At 40.7% G+C, this 17070-nt stretch overlaps 1 protein-coding gene across 1 annotated transcript in view; it reads left to right on the forward strand.

The window, feature by feature from the left end:
• The window catches only part of LOC309567551 (cadherin-like protein 26), a gene marked incomplete at its 5' end in the record, with an annotated part of 147713 nt that extends 134441 nt beyond the window's left edge, over nucleotides 1–13272 (forward strand). The window contains 3 exons of the mRNA XM_082272935.1: nucleotides 692–751; nucleotides 7706–7792; nucleotides 12234–13272. Coding sequence (XP_082129061.1) covers nucleotides 692–751; nucleotides 7706–7792; nucleotides 12234–12479 — 393 coding nt within the window. The 3' untranslated portion in view covers nucleotides 12480–13272. The remainder of the gene's footprint in view (nucleotides 1–691; nucleotides 752–7705; nucleotides 7793–12233) is intronic.
• Between the last annotated feature and the right edge of the window lie 3798 nt (nucleotides 13273–17070).

The following is a 17070-nucleotide window of genomic DNA, read 5'->3' on the forward strand; positions in this document are numbered from 1 at the left end:
AAAGATCTGGGCAGAACTACTAAACGGCTCCTACAGGGGATGCACTACAGTTGTAATACATTATATTTTGCCCTCCCTCTCCTTACTGTAAAGGTTAAAAGCTTGTTTAGACTAGGATAGGGGTCTCCAAACTTTTCGGTATGGGGGCCACATAATTTTACAAATAATCAACATAATGCAATTTGGAACAGAGAAAACCTTAGTAAAACAAAGCATTGACATTCTAAATACTTTTGAGCCCATCACAGTCCCATACATGAGGGTCCCCTCTTACATAAGGGGGCCAGATAAATTCTTGCAGAGAGCCAGAGTTGGGCCATAATTTGGAGACCCCTGGTCTAGGGGGTCGTTTAAGAATACACACCCTATTCCTTGCTCTGTCTCCGGAATGTAGTAGGGCCCTTAATATCCAAACAACCAGCAAAAAAGGATGGGTCATGTGGCAAAATAAAAAGGCTAACTGGAGTTTAGCTTTTGGGTAAATTGTGTGAAGTTCTCATGTAAGCACCTTTTTTTTTTTGGTCTACTGTAACTTTAGCACTTTGCCAACTCATTTCATTGAAGTGTAACATTGTTCTTGTTATAGTATTTTTTTGTAATAAAAGAATGAATGTATATTTTCAATTATGAAGTTTTACAAATATTCATTTTCTATAGCAGTCCATTCAATAAAATGTTTTATTTTTTTCAGAGCTATCACATGCAGAGAAGATATAACCACTTCAATCGCACCAATTCCTTAAGGCATTCTGTAAGTAACCCCCCCACCATACACACACACACACACACACTATAAAGATCATATAATGAAAAGCTGCTCACAAAATGGTAGGAGATCTACTTACTAAAACTGGGGCACTCAGAACCTAGTACAGCTGTGCATGGTAGCCACTCAGCGTCTAATTTTCAGCTTGTTCAATAATTCTTTCACAATAAATCCTGGAAGCTATGCAGAGCTGCACAAGATTTTGCACACTCCAGTTTTAGTAAGTGTCTCCCCAATATGTGATCTCCTATTAAAGTAAAAGCATATTTGTATAGTGTGTAGAGTATCTTATATTATAGTGTTAAAACTTATGTAGGAAGATTTGTTTCACCTCTATCACCTGAGGCCAGTCACTTGACTGGGTATAGGCAAGGGTTTGCAACCACCTTCATCAAGAACTCCAATGGTTTTCGTATGTGACCCAAAAAAAAAGTAATTTCGAAAAAAGTGAGAAACATCAATTTTTGTAGGTGATAGAAACTAAAAAAAGCAAGTCCATATGCAAAAGTTCACCATGTGAAACACTGACCCCAAAATCTTCAACAGTGCTTTTCACTCCCATTCCATGTCACCACAGTGAACATGTGGGCTTACCGGAAAGCCATTACCGCCCTGCATTAGACTGGTCAAAATATGCATTATGCAACCAGAAGTGCATCATCATGTCCCCAAAGTGGGGTTTTCTATACAGAACTGTTACCACTATTTTATGTTAGTGTACTTAATTATTTTTAAATAACGGAATTGGGAAGTCACATCATTGGGAACATTTTGCTTTTTTTTTTTCACTATAAAGTTTTATTAGGTATTAAGTAGCAGTACACTGTGCAAGAAGAAGAGAGACATACAGCTTTTAAAACAAAAACTCACACAATCTTCAGGCTAATATGAGTATTCAAAGTTGACTAATATTGTAACTTTTGTGAGAACAGAAGAGAACATAGTTTAAACTTAGACAGCGGTTGTCTGCAGTATAAGAACAGAGTATTGAGTAAAGGGGAATAAAAGGTCAGGTGGAGACTCAGCAAGGAAAAGGCCACCACAATTGGTGGAATTTGTAATAAGGGGTATTGAAAGAGGGTGTTATGTGAGATAACCAGGGCCTTTCTGGTGTGTAAGCCAAGCTTTCCAGTTATTAGTAAAATAGTGTATTTTTAGGTTAGCCTTTGCAAAGGCATATTCAAGCCAGCAGTTTTCATTTAATGTACAGAGTACTTCAGTTAAGGTTGAAGATTGGGTTCATTTCCATTTTCCTGCAATGGCTAAGCGAATTGAAATGAAAATGTGTGTTATTAGGGTGTTTAGACTTGAGGGCCAGAGGTTTGAATCAATACTGAGTAACGCCATCTGGGGTGTCAGGGAGAAGGAGAGGCCTATAGAAGAGGTGAGGAATGAAGTTATGTCAGACCAGAATTTCCCCAGTGCTGGGCAACTCCACCAGATGTGAAGCATTGAGCCATAATGACCACATTGCCTCCAGCATGTGGAGGGATCTGCCGGGTATATGCTGGCAAGTCTGGCGGGGGTCAGGTACCAGTTATGGAAGCTCTTGTTTGCAGTTTCTCAGTGGGAAATGCAGTGTGAGGTTTTGCGAGTAGAGTTCAGGGCTAAGTGCCATTGTTCTGCGGTATAGCTTTTAGTTATCCATTATTCCCAGGGGCACATTGAGGAAGATTTACTATGAGAGAGAGGCCTCAAGATAAGCTTGTAAATGTGAGACATTCTTTTAAGGGATGATTTTGACATGTTGTAGAAGCAGATTATGTTCAGAATAACTGTACTTCAGGAGAACTGAAGTTGACATAGAGCAGTCCTTAGTTTGAGGTACATGTAGAACTGCTTGGGGTTTAGTGGGTAGGACAAGCATAGTTGTTGAAAAGATTTGAGTGTGAAGCCCGAATATAAGGTTCCTATATTATTGATGCCAGCTTTGATCCATGGAGTAAAGGATGTGTTAGGAATGAGAAGCTCCAGGGTATTTAAAGGAAGAAGTGGAAGTATTTCAACTGGGGTACCTTTGGATGTTTGGTATGCCGCTTTCCAGACTCTGGTAGTAGCTGTGACAGTGTCCAGGTAGAACTTAGTCAGTTGCATGTGTAGTAGAATGGCGCTAAGTAGTCTTTTTGTGGACATTGTCAGGGCTGTGCCCTTAATTTGGAGCCAGGTTGGCTGGTGGGAGGGAGCCCACCAAGCTTTAGCTTTAACCAGTATGGCTGCTTTGTAGCTCCAATATTGGGAACCCCCAGACCTGCAAGAGTACATAGTAGCTTGTGGTGGATTGTGGGGCGATTGCTTTTCCAGATACAAGTGTTGAATATAGCTTGGCGTTTTGTAATATGTGATGAGAGGATGGGCACAGAAATTGCTCCAAAAAGACATAACAAATGTGGTAGCATGAACATTTTTGTTAGGGCCATTCTGCCTGCCAAGGATGCAGCTGTCTTCTGTAGACCTTGAGAGGTATGCTGAAGTTTAGATATCAAAGGTTGTAGGTTTACATGAAGAAGTTTATTGGAGGAAGAAGTTAGTTGTATTCCAAGAAAATGTAAGTGAAGTTTGGAGCCTACGAGAAGGCTTTTTTAGCTGAGATTAAATCTTTAATTGGTTGTGGAAGTGAGATACCAGGCATTGAAGATTTACTATAATTAATTTTGTAAAGGGAGATAGAGCTAAATCTATCTAAGATATTTTGAAGTGCTGGTAGTGAGGTGAGAGGGTCGGTCACAGATACTATTACATCATCAGCATATGGACCTATTTTGTGAGACAGTGTCTATTTGGATGCTTGATATAAAAGGTGAGGTGAGGTTTGAAAAGCTTAGGTTAGAGGCTCCATCACTAGGGGTGAAAATCAGGGGTGATAAGGGGCATCCCTGTCTGGTGCCATTAGTTATATTAAAAGAGTTGGATATCATTCCATTGGTCCAGACCTTTGCGCTAGGGTTGTTTTACAGGCTAAGGATGGAGTTAAGTATGTTAACCTGGAAGCCAAATTTATGTAACACGGCTGTCAAGTATTGCCAATGAACATGATTGAATGCCTTCTCTGCATCCAGGGAGAGGAGCAGAACAAGTGCTCTATGTCGTTCAGCCCATTGGATCAGGTCTATGTATCTTGCAGTGTCGTCAGAGGCTTTTCTTCCGCTGACAAACCCCACCTGATCCTTGTGTACTAACAGTGGAATGAAGGGAAAAAGTCTGGTTGTAATAATTTTGGCAAATAGTTTGGTGTCCGTATTGAGAAGGGATATGGGGTGAAAATTGGTGGGGGAGTCGGGGGCTTTACCAGGTTTTGGGATGGTCGTTATTAAGGCGTTCAAGGATTTACTGGGAATGGTTCTGGTGTTAGCCATATGGTTGAATGCTTCACACAGATGGGGAGTAATTTGAGAGAAGTATGTTTTTTAGTATTCACTGGTAGTGAGATGGCTGTTTGTATTTCTTTTATTGTGAAAGGGGTTGTATTTCTTTTATTGTGAAAGGGGTTGATATTTGGTCTAGGTGGGTCTTCGGAAAGGAAGGTAACTGTAAGAATTTTTGAATTTTCTAGAGGGTCCAGGGTCGTCAATGCTTTAGAGGTTGTCAGGATTTAAAGCTTGGAATAGAAATTGGCAAACTGATTTTCAATATCTTTGGGGTTAGTTAATTTCCCTAAATTACTAAGGAGATATGGGATTTTGGATTTTATTTGTTTATGTTTATATTGTCTGGCTAGGAGGGATCCAGGTTTATCAGCTTGGGCATACCAGATTATTTTCATATTTTGAGATGAAAGTCAAAGTTATGATGAAGGGCTTCTCCTAATACTTGGCAAAGTGTTTTTAGAGTATCTGCAGTTTTTTGGTAGGGGTTATTTGTGTTTATCTGCTCTAAATAAGTTTGGTGATCTTGGCATTTCATTTTTATTTCTCGTGAGCTCCTATTTTTGTTAGTGTCCCTCTTAAAAAGGCTTTGTGAGCATTCCATAGAAAGCATGGGTTGGTAACGGAGCCTTTATTTTCTTTGAAAAACGTTTCAGAAGCGATCTGTTCTTTATATGGGGATCAAGCAAGAAAGAGGTGTTTAGTCTCCAAATTTTTTCCGTGGTTATTGTGGCAGAGGTAAAGAGTTTCATGCTTATCAGTGCGTGGTCTGACCAAGTTATTAAGCCAAATTTGGTGTCCGATGTTGTTTGTAGGGTGACTAGATCAGTTAAGAACAGATCAATTCTTAAGTAAGATTTTTGGGTGTTGGAGTAGTAGGTAGGATCTTTTTCGTTGTCATAATGGCTTTGCCATGGATCAAATAGATTTTCCCTATCTTTAAAGGAGGATAGTGCAGTGGACTTTCTTGTGTTGGTTTTGTCCAAGGAGTTGTCTATAATGTTGTTAAAATCTCCACAAATAATTAAGTTGATTTTTTGAGGGGTTGTAGTTTACAAACCAGGTCCTTGTAAAAGCAGCTCTGGCGTGTGTTAGGGGAGTAGATATCGGCTATTATTACATAGCGATCATTAATGGTAGCGGAGATGATCAGGTAGTATCCATCATGGTCAGTTACAATGTGTTCGAATTTGAAGGCAAGAGAAGTTTTAACAGCAATCATTCCGCCTGCTTTTTTTGTGGGAGCGTTAGCAAAGAAATATTGGGAGAATTGTTTGTGGGAACATTTTGGAGGGTGTCTGGCTGAAAAGTGCATTTCTTGTACGCATAAGATATCATTTTGTAATGATAAGGCTTCTTTCCATAACATGTTTCAATTGTAGGGCGAATTCAGGCCATTGGCGTTAATTGATGTTATTGTGTAGACCATGATGGGTATGTGGGGAGAGGTCTAAGTGTGAATAGGATTATACCATATAATACTCTCAATACTCTGTACACAATAAGAATAAAAAGGTAATTTGATGTACAAGGTTAACCTATTTGTAAAAGGAGAACAAAGAATTATAACAAACAGTAACACATAAGACTCCCGTATTAGAACCTTTAGGTGTGCGTAGCACCCAATACAAAATAGAGGTGACAAGTAACAAAAACAAAGTTGAACTGCCACTGGGACATTATGATAGATGATCAAAAGGAGCGGAGGTTGGGCCTAGATATACAAAGCCATCAGGTCTAAACAACAGATGGTTGTGCTAGGTTCTACGCAGTTTGGTAGACCATGGCTCTGAGCGCCGTTGGGACTGGGTGTTGCGTTGAGGTGAGAGTGGAGGGGTGTTTATGAGGCCCCAGTTGAGAAGGTTTTTTATGCTGTCTTTAGGAGAATTGAATGTTGTGGGACGGTCCTGATAGGCTACGACTAGCTTAGACGGAAATCCCCACTTGTATGGGATGTTGTAGTCCCAAAGGACAGTAGTAACTGAGGGCGAATTATTTTCTGCGTTAAGCAGTGATTGCAGATATGTCAGCGTATAGTGAGATTCCTGTATAAGGAGCTGGAAGAGACTGAGAGGTTCTGGCTGCTCTGAGAATCTGATCTTTGACATGATAAAATGAACACATGCTAACACATCAGGGCAACTTAGGTAGGCTGGTTTGGGTAGCCTGTGGGCTCGGTCACTCTTGAGATCCGGTATGGTAAGGTGTGGGAGCAATTTCACAAAGAGGTGTTGCAAAAATGTGTTAAGGTCAGCAGGTTTGACACTTTCGGCTATGCTACGAAATTTTATACTCTTATGGCGTGACCTGTCTTCAAGGTCAGCCATTTTGATTTGCATGTACCTGAGTTGCTGGGATTGTTGCTCAAAGGCGAACATCATATTGTTATATGCTTTGGTGTTTTCTGAAATTTCACCAGCGTCAGTGCATTCCTCTATATGGTCATCTCGGGTGGCGAGGTCAGAGATTGGGGTGCGGAGTTCCATTGTGACTTCCTTGTGTAGGGAGAACAGCATAAGTTTTAGTGAGTGCTCTGATGCAGGCTGGTCACTTGTGGGGAGGGCTGCCAGGGACTCCTGAGAGTCTTCCTCAAAGTATGGTTGTGGAGGGGGAAAGCAAAGTTGTTTTTTGAAGCGAGGGGTCTTGTCTGGAGAGTGATTTGGTGTAGGTGGAGGTCTCTTACCTATGTCAGTAGATTGAGGAGGAGAGGAATCCATTTCTGGAGTGTCTGGCTCTATCGTTTTGTGAGCTACTGCATGGTGGGAAGGAGGGCCATGCTGCTGTAGCTCAATGCTTTTGCCGGTGCCATCTTGTGAGGCTGAGGTGGAGAAGGCTGAGGGGAAGAATTCTGTGAGGTGATACGGGGCAGTGTATTTTTCCCGCATTTGGACTTCCCCCTCCACTTTCGTGGTAGCTGTGGTGCCAATCAGGGTTCACTCTGGCCGTGAACGGAGGTGCAGCAGGCAGCGGTGAGGTCACGAGGGAGCGGGAGACTGGCGTGAACCTGTGTGCCGGTCCGCCCCTCCTGCTGTGTCCCCGCTTGTTCCATGATCGGCCTGGGGTGCCAGCGCTGCAGAGTGGAGTGTGCTACTCTGGTCATGTAGCTGGTGTATGCCGCTTTTGTCCCCTGTGGAGCAGAGCTGCGAGTTCAGGCAGCCATCCTGGTCTGCCGCTAGGCCACGCCCTCCTCTGCTCTTCGTTTTTATATACAAGATTTTCACTAAACTGGATGACGCTGGTTATGGATTAGGTCGAATGCACAATGTGGAGTTTTTATTCTATGAGGTGCATTTTGACTACTCTAATGCAGGGGGTCATGGCTTTCTGGTTAGCCTCCATGTTGCCTACTGTAGCAACCAAGAGAGGACTTATATTGTATATTTTCTTTTGATCACCTTCACAAATGGATGTGTTTTTCACTTTTTGTGTTTATATTTGGGTCACTTACAAAAATCATTGGAGTTTTGGATTAACTTGCACCTTTAAGTTGTTATCTTAATATTTATGTTCTTTTTTGATTAGCGGTACACCAGACTTTGGTTTTATATACATTGAAAAAAATTTCCTCTTTCTGCAGTCAATTAGACAATATTCTTCTGTGACTACCAGCAGCCTTTCCCTGCAAAGAAAACCACTGAAGACCCTGGAGACAGCTTTACTACAGGTAAAAAAACCCTGGAAGCAGACAAACTGCTGCACACACTATTGAAAAATCTAGTCAAAACACTATGGGGCAACATAATAGGTCTGTGTGCAAATTATTAAAAAGACACAGGTTCCAAGGAAACCTTTCATGAAGCACAGTGTCTACTATTGGAGACCTTTACAGTAAACCCCCGCTCCATCGCGGTTCAGTTTTTGCGGTCCCGGTATATTGCGTTTTTTTTTTTGTAATGTTATTTTACTTTAGAAATCATTAAAAATGAAATATTTTTGTGTTTTCCATAGCTCTTGCTATGTCTCTCAGTATCTTTTATGTGTTTAAATGAGTTTCTATTGTTGTAAAAGTGTGTTTAAAGACCTTAAAATGCTTTTACACGTACAGTGACAGTAAAAAAAACATGCCTACAATGCATTTTAATAGGGTTTTTCTATTTCGCGGATTTTCACTTTTCGTGGCTGGGTCCGGAACGTAACCCCCGCAATGGAGGGGGGTTTACTGTTCATCTGAAATGCTAGAAGACTGTCTACAGATGCAAAGCACAAAAGCACTCTTTTAGGACACTGAATATTTACTGATTTACTGGTCAAAGAATTTGTAATCTTGTTCAGCCAGTCTTGTGATCCACACACCTTTGATAGATTGCATAATCCGTAAGATGTTGCCACCATTTCCTGGTTTAAAGTGGAGTTCCACCCTATTTTTATACTTACCTCCATCTTCTCGCTCCGGGTCACCTGAAAAAGAAATGGATAATCGCATATTTTTTTTTTTTTTACTTACCTCGTAGCGAAGAAAAAATACTTACCTTACTTCCTTCTTCCTCCTTCCTCGGCCGCGGCCCGTCGTCACTTCCTGGCTCTGCAATGATTCCTGGGAGCTGAACGTCATAGCTCCCAAGAATCATTGCGCCTGCACCGGCCCCGACGTCAGTTCCAGGTCGCGCGCGTCATCCCCTTCTAAACAGCTTCTGGGCATGCCCAGAAGCTGTAGAGGGATGACGCGCGCGCCCCGGAAGTGACATCGGGGCCGGCGCAGAGCATCGTGGGACCAAAGAGGGCGGAAGAAGACGCCGAAGAGGATCTCGCTGGCTTCAAGCTGCCCACATCTGAGATGGCAGCGCTGGACAAGACGTTTGCAAGGTAAGTATTTGTCCTAACAGGTAAGTGCAACCCGGGACAGATCAGAGGCTAGCCATTGTGGAATGTACTAGCCCTGACTGTCCCGGGGGTATTAAAAAAAAAATAAAAAAATCCAGGGTGGAACTCCGCTTTAAATTTACAATTTATTTTGCCAACTTGAGAAAAAGGGGATATCTAGAGGGGCTATGCACACTGACAAAAAGTGGGCTTGACTAAATTATGCTGAACACTGGGCAAGACTTTAAAGGTATGTTAAATAGATCCTAAGCCTACTCACGGTATACAGTGCACACATTTGCTATACCCTTTATATTCACAAACTACATCATAATTACATTTTGAATTAGGGTCAGTAGAAGGAAGAATACCCTGGCTGTCAGTGGGAAGAAGAATGCCTGCCCCAGTGTCAGCAGTCAGTGGGAGGAAGAATGCCCTGGCAGCCAGTGGAGAAGAAAATGCCCTGGGGATCAGGAGGCAGAATTGCCCCAGTGTCAGCAGTCAGAAGGAGGAAGAATTCCCAAGAAATTGCACAGCTTGGATAGAAAGTGAAAAGCAAGTGGTAGGCTTACACACACGGAGAAAGAACGGGATCATGCAACAAGGAGAGAAGAAGCCCCTCTAAAATTACTGCTTTCATCTTCTTCCTTCTTGCTTCTGGTGGCGCACAGGTGCCTGGTCCAGCAGCCAGGTACAAACATGCAGGAGGAACAGAAGCCTGCAAGCAGGGAGAGGAAATGCCTCCCCGCAACTACCAGTATCAAACTTATTGTCCTATAAGCAGGTACAAGTTAAGTGAGAGTTGACATGTGAAGCTGAAAGCTGAACCAGGAAATAGTGTCACTTACCTGGGTGTGTAATCTGAAGGGGCATCTGTATTACAAAACTTGATGGGCAGAAATTGAATTTCTATCACAGGTGATACAGTCCTAATGTATTCTATTTAATATCTGTCTAAAGTTTTGCTTGAATTTATAGACCTTTATGCTTACCTATTCCAAAAGGAATTGTATTTGCTTTCTGTGTTTCTACCACATTCTAGCTACATTTCCTGCAATTTTGTAATGTTAATATTCATCGTTTCCTCACAACGTATCTTATATAGCAAAACATAAATTAAAAATATCAAATTCACAGTCTATGTTCCTGGGGTATCTTCCATGACATAACTATAGAATCTTTACACTTTAATAAGTCTCCAGGATAGGAAAATGGATAATATAGAATTCTCTGTAAAGGAGAGACTATATTCTATTTTAGACACTTAATGATTGCTTCCAGATCAAACGCAAATCAACAAACAGGAAAAATAATGATTCTGTACTAAGAAATTACAGTCAAAAAACACTCCAGTCCTCAAGCATTATGCTCCATTCCATTATACTGCATCACAGAGTCTAAAAATATAATACATATAAAATGTGTCCTGAATAAAAAGGGACAGTGTAGTAACAACACTTTATAAAAAGTCTGCCAATGAAACGGCCCTTTAGATTTACAATTTCGACGTGGTTGATTACATGCTAAAACGTCTTACTTTTTAAATCAAGACTTTTGTTAGTTATAGAGGGTGGCAGTTCATGGCTGTTTTTATCCATAACCTGCACAGAGAGAGAGAAGGATAAGGGGTGCCATATAAATTTGTTGGTTATCTGGGTTTCTTTGCTTTAATACATTTCAAACCAAAAACCTGGAACAATAAGGAAACAAAAATTAAAAAAAACACCCACCCCCCCTTATGTGGCTAGTGGGAGAAAATAAAGCACCTTTATGTTTGTAGTTAGTAGAAGGGAGGGTGCCCCCTTACATTAATGGTCAGTAAGAGAAAGAATGCCCCCTTACGTTGGTCATCACCAAGAGGATAAGGGCTTATTCACACAGATATGAGGCCATTACAGCATGCTAGTGTTTATGCATTCGCTGGGCACAGGGTTCTAAAAAGTGGCGGTCAACCTATTGAAAGTCAGTGGCATGGGTGTGGTCTGTGGTCTTCTGTATGGGTCACTGCACCACTGTGAATGAGTCCTAAAAAAGTTATAATTCTGGTCAGTGAGAAGAATGCCCCCTTCATGCTGGTGGGCAACAGAAAGAAGACTTCCACCTTATGTGTGTGGCAGACAAAAAATGTCCTTTAATCCCCTTTACATCGCTGGTCAATAGAAGACATTATGCTTTCTTACATTGGTGGTTCATAGGGGGATGTATACTTTGGGTTGGTGGAGGAGGAGGATAAATCCCTCTTACAGTGGTGGTCAGAGAGCAGAAAAATCCCCCCTTACCTTGGTAGTCAGTAGGAGGAAGAATGCCCATGTCTACCCACTAACATAATAAACACACATACTCTAAAACACAAACAAAAAATACACACTAAAGCGAGGTGTCTAGAGGAATCCTCTCTGCTCAAAGTGAGCATGAAACAACATTATCTTAAAATATGTGCCTTGTTAAACTAATTTTGCCACTGGTGTTCAGGGCAGGGCCAGATCATCCACATGGCAAACTACCCTTAACCCTAGTCTTAACCATGCACCTTCCAATCACATCACAAGAGAATGTAACTGTAAGCGGTTGGCACTGCCAGTAAAGGTAATGAAAATGGGTCAGTGTCTCTGTGACTATTACAATCCTAACTGTGAGTGTGGGGTGGTGGGGTGGTGGGGTGGGGGGGGGGGGCAGCTGTGGCCAAAGCTGCTACATTCCCTAGGGGGTGCATTGTGCCCTACTCTGTCTGTGTGTAAGATGCTTCAGGGAGAGTCCCTTGTCCTTTTATCTGTTCCAGTGCACTTTGGAACAGAGCAGAAAATCAGTGTAACGAATTACTGGTGATTCAGTTCATCTTTGTGTTGTCAAGCCCAGGTAATATTCAACAAGTGGCGACACACATGCAACATGACTTCTTCAAAAGTTCCTAAAGCACCAAGAGGCATTTTTGACTAGATAAAATCTTGACAACTGTCAGTTAGAAATAATATAACATGATATAATATATGAATTGAAATCAGATGAAAGAGTTTGAGGTCTTCGGTTTCATGCCTGGCATCATTTAAACAAAACAAAAAAAAAATGCCAAAAAGACCTGTATGTCTGATAGTGCCACAGTACTTCCAACTTAATTGCTTACAGCTCAGTAGGTAGTCAGCCTGTAAAATTACTTGAGCAGCAATCACTGGTGATAAAACAGCCCAAGTTCCATCAACCTTAATGAACAAAACAGAACCATTTTTTGATTCTTGAAAGATCTTTGGAACTGTAATTGTAGTGAACTGTCCTATTACAAAACTGACATGTTGTATTGTCTTTTACAGAAGCTCAGCGCTAATATGAATGAAACAGAGCTGTACAAGCCTCGGGTGTATGCAGAGGAAGGAGAACTTTCTAGAGTGGGCTCTTTGGAGTCCATTAGCATCTCGGGAAGTAGTGTCCACCTGTCGAGCCTTCAAAATTTTGGATCCAAGTTCAACATTCTGGAGAGCATTTGTGAAGACCATATGAACCTCCCAAAAACTGCCCCTAAAACAGAAGGCTTTAGTCTTCAGAGTCAGAAAGTATAGCTTGTGTGCCAGAAGATAATATAAGGCAGCATGTATATAAACTCTTTAAAAAGAGTTAATCCAAGAAAGGAAAAACTCTTTAGGCAGTTAAAATGACCTATGCTAGCCTATAAAATGTTTTCTTTTTCTATGCAGCCAGTCATCCGTTCCATCAATGTTCTTAATGTAATATCGGGAGCCTCCTAAATACAGGTCTGAACACTGGCTGCCCTTCTATGAACCTATCCCGCTCTACAATCAGCACATGGAATGAGACACTATCATATGTACACATACAAAAGGACTTTAGATACAAAGTCACTATAAACCCTGCTCTGAATATTCTATCCATGTTATCATCCCCATCCATTGACAGCTTTTGAAATGTCAGACATGGAAACAGTATAACTGGAACAGGTCATTGCATTTAAACAAATCTTCAGGATTTTACAGTTACCTGATTTTTTTTCTGGAAAGATAAATGAATGAACAAGTGCTCAATTCTTCCCAAATGCTCTGGTGTCAGTGGCTGCATATTCAAACTTCTGTACCCTAAAGTCAGTGGAGTAGCCTAACTAATGGACTCAAAACTATCTTCAAGATATACTTTGCAAACTTTGAAAAGCATCATCCTCCAGGTGGAAGGAAAATGGTACATGTCTGGGGTGTCTTATGGATTTACACTGATGGAATCTCAGTTTGCACTAACATTAGTGCATACTTATATAAATAGCATGCATTATGTATTCTCAGGGAACAATGAAAGGTGATTGGATTATATTGGACTTGGCATTGGGGTTAGAGCAAGATTTAAAAAGGGGGTTTCCAAATTTGTAATTTACTCAAATGCTTACGATCTATGTACATGCTCTACAAATACTGCATATGCATTTCGAACAATCAATATGTCAATTTCCTGCTATAGAAAAGCCTATAAAAAGCTAATATTTAAGATGTGCAAAGGTTACTTTTTAGGCTAGATTTACATACCATTTAATTTCATTTATATCATTTTCAGATTAAGTTTCATTGGCGATATGAGCACATACTTATTTCCACCTGAAAAGTATGTCAAACATAAAAGGCCGGTTAATACCCCTCATAACATATGCCAATCACTCTGCTATGTTGTGAAAAGAGGGTGTGATAGATAACTGCAGTGGGCGGGTGGCAAAGGTCACCCCATAGGAGTCTTTAACTGATGCTCATTTGATCATTTAAAGAGGAACTCTCATTCAAAAAATTACAGAAAAAGTGCTTTTAGAAACGTGTTGTAATGGCAATCTACAAACAGATAGCTCTAGATATTGCAGACTTTTATTCTTTGCATATTACATTTCATTTCCTTCCCATTCTTCTCACAGATCAATCAATCTCCCTTTAAAGCCGGTTCACATTCCTGCGATCACAGAGATCGCATGTAATTTGGAGCGCACTGCTCCTAAAATTACATGCGATCTCTGTGCGGTGCAAATTCAGCCATACAATTTGTATGGCTGAATTCGCACCGCAATCGCACTAAAAGACGCACAGGACCCTTTTTTTGGTCCGCAGCAGAATCGGATCGCATGGTGGTTCACACTAGTGCGATCCAATTCTGTGCGAACTTTCAGATCGCACTGTGATATGCGATCTGATCTGTGGGTGTCGTTAACTTTTAATTGACACCCCCAGCGTATCGCATATGGCAGTGTGAACTGCCAGGGGTGCGGATGCGATACGGGAACACGCTGTATATTCGCAGTGTTCCCGCATCGCACAAATGTGAACCGGCACTTATTGCTTGGAACTCTAGTGAGCGCACACCTGTGGGAAAAAAATGCCTTTCCCCTTGAGACCTCTCAAGATTTTCCCAGAAGGCACTGGTGATGTAGACTTTCCAGGATGTGTCTGTGAGACCCTGGTTACAATCACCACTGCCTCACTGAAACAGAAGTGAAACAGTAAATGCCAATAAAACCAAAAAATGTTAAACAAATGTAAGAGGATTTCAGGGCAGCCTGTGTAGCTGCATGTGGATTCCATCTTTAGTGTAAGATAGGAAAACGTCCACTTATGGCAAATCTATTTACATGATGATCAGCCCGTTACTGTAATCTGTGATCATGCGAAGGATACAGCTATCACAGAGTGCACTGGATGCGTGCCCCAGGGGGAATTGGGGAGGCAGGATTCTGGGAGGACGTCCATGATGCCCTCCCAAAATTAGAAGCACGGGGCTTGGATGGAAGCGGGTCGGGGTTGGGGGGGACCATCAGAGTTCCTTGCACCAGGACCCTGAAGGTTCTAGTTACGCCTCTGGGTAGGAAGTTTATGTCAAACAGCCAGGGCACCTGTTACTTTGAGCTGTGTTAATTTTCACTTTTTAATCCCAATACAGGTTCACTTTCAAGCTTTAAAGTCATTTTGCAAACTGTTGTTTCTCACTTTGCAAACGTGAGAGATGCATGTGCTTATCGCTTCATGAATTTCATCTTTTACATTCAGTGGGGAATTTTGTATTGTAGGAGTTTTTTGTATAAATCTGGTGCTTACCTATGACAATAGCTGGTATTTCTGGAAGGAGGGCTTGCCATACTGTATCTGTGATGAAGGAAATTCTGCTGGATCAATCCAGAATACGAACTTCAGTTGTGCAATGTCTGCCGATGCTGTTTATAGGGCTAATTTGACTTATTGGTTATAAAAGCTTTTTGATAAGGTTATGCTTGATTCTGAAAAACAAGTTTAAAAGACAAAATGTGATTGTTACAAATGTCTTCATGTACAGTGCACCTGGAATGTGTTCACAGCACTTCACTTTTTCCACATTGTTATGTTACAGCCCTATTCCAAAATCGATTAAATTAATTATTCTCCTCAAAATTTTACAAACAATACCCCATAGTGACAACAGGAAAGAAGTTTGTTTTGAAATCTTTGCAAAATTAGAAAAACTGAAAAAATCACATGTACATGAGTACAACCCCTGGCAAAAAGTATGGAATCACCACTTTTGGAAAATGTTAATTCAATTGTTTATTTGTGTAGAAAAAAAAAAAAAAAAATGAATCACAGACATGCCTCAAACTATTTTTATTTACCATCCCAATCTTCTGGCTTTAAGAAACACTTAAAAAAAAAAAGAAAAGAAAACTGTAGTCAATTGCAACTGTTTTTGTAGATCAAGCAGAGGAAAAAAATATGAAAATCACTAAATTCAGAGGAAATTATTATGGAATCACCATGTACTTTGCAGTTCTAAAACAAACATCTGAATCAGATTACATCTGCTAATTAGCCTGCAGTTAAAAAGGAGTGCTTGCACACCTTGGTGAGCTGTTGCACCAACCTGATTGACATGAATCATGGCTTCAACACGAGAGAGGTCAGTTGAAACAAAAGAGAGGACTATAAAACTTCTTCAAGAAGCTAAATCATGCTTCTTGATGCTTCTTGTTGCACAAGATGTTGGCTGTTCCCAGTCAGCTCTGTCTAAAATCTGGACCAAGTACAAATCAAATGGGAAGATTGTTAAAATGGGAAGCATATTGGTCTATAGACCAAGGAAGACATCAAAGCCTCCGGATAGAAAACAAATCAATAGGCCTTGAAAACAGAAAATGCACAACAAAACAAATTAGGAAAAAATGGTCAGAAACTGGAGTCTGTAACGGAACTATAAGACAAAGGAAATGGGATTTACATACAGAAAAGCCAAATGAAAATCATCATTAACACCTGAACAGAAACAAACAAGGTTACAGTGGGCTAAAGAAAAGCAATCATGGACTGTGGATGACTGGATGGAAGTGATATTCAGTGATGAATTACCAGTCTGCATTGGGCAGGGTGATGATGCTGGAACTTTTGTTTGGTGCGGTTCCAATAAAATGTATGAAGATGACTGCCTGAAGAAAACACAATCATTGATGATATGGGGTTTCATGTCAAGTAAAGGTACAGGGGAGATGACTATCATTAAATCTTCAATAAATGCACACGTTTATATTGAGATTTTGGACACTTTTCTTATTCCATCAATTGAAAGGATGTTTGGTGATGATGACATCATTTTTCAGGATGATAATGCATCTTGCCATAGGGCAAAAGACGTGACAACTTTCCTTCAAGAAGGACATATAATGTCAATGGCATGGCCTGCAAATAGCCCGGACCTCAATCCAATTAAAAATTTATGGTGGAAAATTAAAGAAAATAGTCCATGAAAAGGCTCCAACCCGCAAAGCTGATCTGGCAACTGCAAAAGGAGAAGGTTGGAGACGGATTGATGAAGAATATAGTTTGTCTAGAGTTAAATCTAAGCCTCAGAGAATTCAAGCTGTTATAAAAGACAGAGGTGGTGCAACAAAGTACTAGTGGTGTACTGTAGTGTTTTTTTTTTTTTTTTTCCCATGATTCCATTATATTTTCCTCAGAATTGAATGATGCCATATTTTGTCCTCTGCATGATCTGCTAAAACGGTTGCAATGGACTATAGATTTGTTTCTTTTTTTTCCCCTAAAGCCAGCAGGTTGAAATGTTAAATGTAAATAGTTTTGAGGCAGGTATTTGATTATTTTTTTTTTCTACACAATTAAACTGAATGAACATTTCCCAAGAGTGGTGATT

Source organism: Pelophylax lessonae (assembly GCF_965119305.1).
Source record: "Pelophylax lessonae genome assembly, chromosome: 11".
In the NCBI taxonomy this organism is placed as follows: Eukaryota; Metazoa; Chordata; class Amphibia; order Anura; family Ranidae; genus Pelophylax; species Pelophylax lessonae.